The sequence below is a fragment of the Dipteris shenzhenensis genome, chromosome 19 (genome assembly GCF_047967505.1).
Source record: "Dipteris shenzhenensis isolate YYH24624 ecotype China chromosome 19, Dip_SZ_1.0, whole genome shotgun sequence".
Classification (NCBI taxonomy): Eukaryota; Viridiplantae; Streptophyta; class Polypodiopsida; order Gleicheniales; family Dipteridaceae; genus Dipteris; species Dipteris shenzhenensis.
In genome coordinates, this window is record NC_141614.1 from 28,875,332 (window position 1) to 28,878,273 (window position 2,942).

Sequence of the window (2,942 nt, forward strand, 5' to 3'; positions counted from 1 at the left end):
TGCGTATACGTATTTGGGTAATACCATCTTAAATTGAGCCCTATAACTTCACAAACCTTCACTTGTCCTATGTACTTATTGAGTATTGGTCATTCCCTCAACACATGATAAACCTTGTAGATTAACTCAACAATTCTAATGGGATTCAGGGCAAAGAGAGCAAGAAATGAGATTCATCATCCATATCTGGTTTCAGAGATGGGGCGCAAAGGAGACACACAGGAAGACAAACAGACTCACAGACGAAGAACGAGAGGGTTTATACCATGAAGCCTCAGACCAATTTCACAGGAGGTGAGATCCATCTTTCAAATTCACGACTGAGACGCTGAATATTTAAACGAACTCAATGCCTTTGAAGCCTGTGAGAGATTTCGCCATGAGTGCAATGCACATTAGCAGAACGCTCCAGCCTTCCCTTTGCCCATGCCAGATGGTGGCTTCAACCAAAGGACCTTTCCCTAGAAGCTGCCCTCCAGTGAAGCAGTGAGCTCATCGGGCTGCTTTATTCGGAAAACACATTTCACACCCCTAACAAAGAGGCGTTATGAAGTCTTAGATAGAAGATAGCCAGGACCTTTACACACTGAGAGAACCAGAGAAAATCTCTCCCTGCCAATGCCCATCACGCTATCCGTGCCTCAGATGTATCAAAATCATTACATTAATAGATAGATCCTGGATCTGGATAAAAATGCGAAGGACACCTCTCCCAAAGCAATGGAGTATGGCGGTACATGGTGTTTACTTGTTAATGGAAAACTCAAACCAGCAGGCCTAGAACCGTCCAGAGAATGCCTGCCCCTGTAAGGATAACTCAATCAGTACGGCCTATACTAGTGAGTTGAGAAATCTAACGACCGAGCTGACGCCCTTCTTACCTCTGGCGTAGAGCGATCGATGTATAGTGAAACTCCTTGTAGCAAAGCTCGCTGAGCACATAATGAGTCAATCCAAGTTAGTTTTGAAGAACTGAATGTTTGGGGCCAAGGAATAAATCAAACAGGCCTTCACCGTAGATCAATCGCAATCTAGGAACAGACCTTACGATACTAACTCGAAGCACGGAGTTCTGTAAAGGAATCGCTTACTGAAGTTAGTCGTCGCGGTTGACACCAAGCAACTAGTCGTCGTGTTGCTCCCTGATGAGCAAACGCACACAAAACCGTTAACATTGAAAGCGCACACACCTCTGCTCTCTTCACAGGCCTGACAACTGGCATAGGCTGATTTGTCGTAGAAGTATTTTAGCGCAATGCCGTAAGACCACGAAGTGGGATTTTGATAGTTAGTGGCAGGTCCGCTGCCGTAGCTGTATTCAGGGCCAAAACTGTAGACGCTGGTGTAAGATGCACATTGAAGGAGGGTTAAATCAATCCCGTGTGGTGGATTTGCCAACTGTGAGTCAGAATAGACACAACAACTGGAAGGAGGTGCCTTAACTGGCAATCCAAGCTGAACTATAGATGTGCAGCTGCTATACAAGCTTTCGCAAATGGGAGTCCCAGCGGGATCGCAAAGGGTACTGTGTGGTGAGTAGAGAGGAGAAGTGGAGGAGCAAGCAAGAAGAACGAATTTGTCACTCATGATAGAGAACGGTGCGCCCACGGGAAGGCCAAAGCTGCCGCTACTAGGCTGCATCGATGTGCAAGTGGACATACGACGATCTTGTACGATGATTATGTTGTTGTCATAGTCGATCGATTGCACGTAGTATTGGCCAGAAGGGAGGTAGAGCCGAAGGATGCCTCTGGTGCAATTGACGTAACGTTCGAAGAGGGGGCTGCCGCAACCTCTGCCGGTGCCAAAAGGGTACATCACGGGCAGGCCGCCGCATGTATTCTGGCAGACATTCCAGGCAGAAAGGAGCGTGAAGCTGAGACATAACAGAGCAAACACGAAGCAGGCTGGCAAATTTGGGCTCATGGCTTGTACCGTAGAGGCTTTGGAAGCTTTGATATCGTATTCCTAGAAGAAATCTATACAGATGGCCGGATTGGATGAAGCACAAGACTCGCGTGAGTGTGAAGTAATGCTGATGCAATCGTGCAAACACACAAAAGATGCAACTGAGCAGGCTTTGGATCTGAAATTTGCAATCCCATTGAACTAATTAACTGGAGTAAGCTTGTTCTTCTCGTGTATTCTCACTAACAAATTAGCAAGCGAACAATCTGGTGTTGCGAATCTACAAAGGTGCAGGCAAAAGGCCCAACTTACTCCGACCTCGAACCTCATACGAGCTAGCTTGCTGTCTGCGGGCAACAACATTTTAGCTCAGCGAGAGCTACTCCAGCCAGCCTGCACGCAACAAATTGGAACTGCGAGACGATAAAACTACAGGACAAGCTTAAGGCCAATGCAAAGCAAGCGCTATTTAGCTCAGTAACGACCCGAACAAAGGAAAGACGAATCTACAAAGCAAGCAAGTAAAGACCCACGATATGCCACCCTTGGAGTTTTCAATCCGCGAGCTTCCATCCAACAATGCTGGGCAGCTGTGTAGCTTAATGAGGACTCGAAGAAAGATTTGCACCTTGAGAGCTAGCTGGATTGAGCTATGTATGAGTAGCTCAATCTTGCAGCAAGAGGGATCTGCAAAGTAGGGGTGGAGTTGAAATTGTAAAAGAGCGAGCTATGCTTGGATTTATGATCATAGTAAGCAGCTGGATGTCTAGTATAACTTTGAGAGCAACAACTGAAGTACTTCTCAAGAACAGGACAGAAAGGACTGTAAACGCACATAAGGGAAACAAAAGCAAATATTGTGACTCGACAGCAACGAGTGAATTACTGGAAGGAAGCTTGCAAACATTAATGCAAACAAACGCATAACTAATACTAAGGCAAACAAAGCAAATGTAAAGCAAATTTTAAGGCAAACAAAAGCAAATGTTAAACATGAACGTACTAACACAAAGTATTATTGTTGCTTTCTTTTA

At 45.5% G+C, this 2,942-nt stretch overlaps 1 protein-coding gene across 3 annotated transcripts; it reads right to left on the bottom strand.

The window, feature by feature from the left end:
• Positions 1 to 375: 375 nt before the first annotated feature.
• LOC147890310 (uncharacterized) lies at positions 376 to 2,734 on the bottom strand. 3 transcript variants are annotated; one of them, XM_087390927.1, is made up of 5 exons: positions 2,442 to 2,734; positions 2,221 to 2,301; positions 1,092 to 1,842; positions 882 to 932; positions 376 to 804 (listed from the first exon to the last, which is right to left on the bottom strand). In XM_087390927.1, exons 2-5 carry the CDS (start codon positions 2,269 to 2,271, stop codon positions 764 to 766), a joined length of 894 nt encoding a protein of 297 aa, XP_087247053.1. In that variant the 5' UTR covers positions 2,272 to 2,301; positions 2,442 to 2,734; the 3' UTR covers positions 376 to 763. The 3 variants fall into 3 exon arrangements, with proteins under 3 accessions (XP_087247053.1, XP_087247054.1, XP_087247052.1); XM_087390928.1 differs by lacking the exon at positions 2,442 to 2,734 and having other exon boundaries at positions 2,221 to 2,331; XM_087390926.1 differs by lacking the exon at positions 2,442 to 2,734 and having other exon boundaries at positions 1,092 to 2,301.
• Between the last annotated feature and the right edge of the window lie 208 nt (positions 2,735 to 2,942).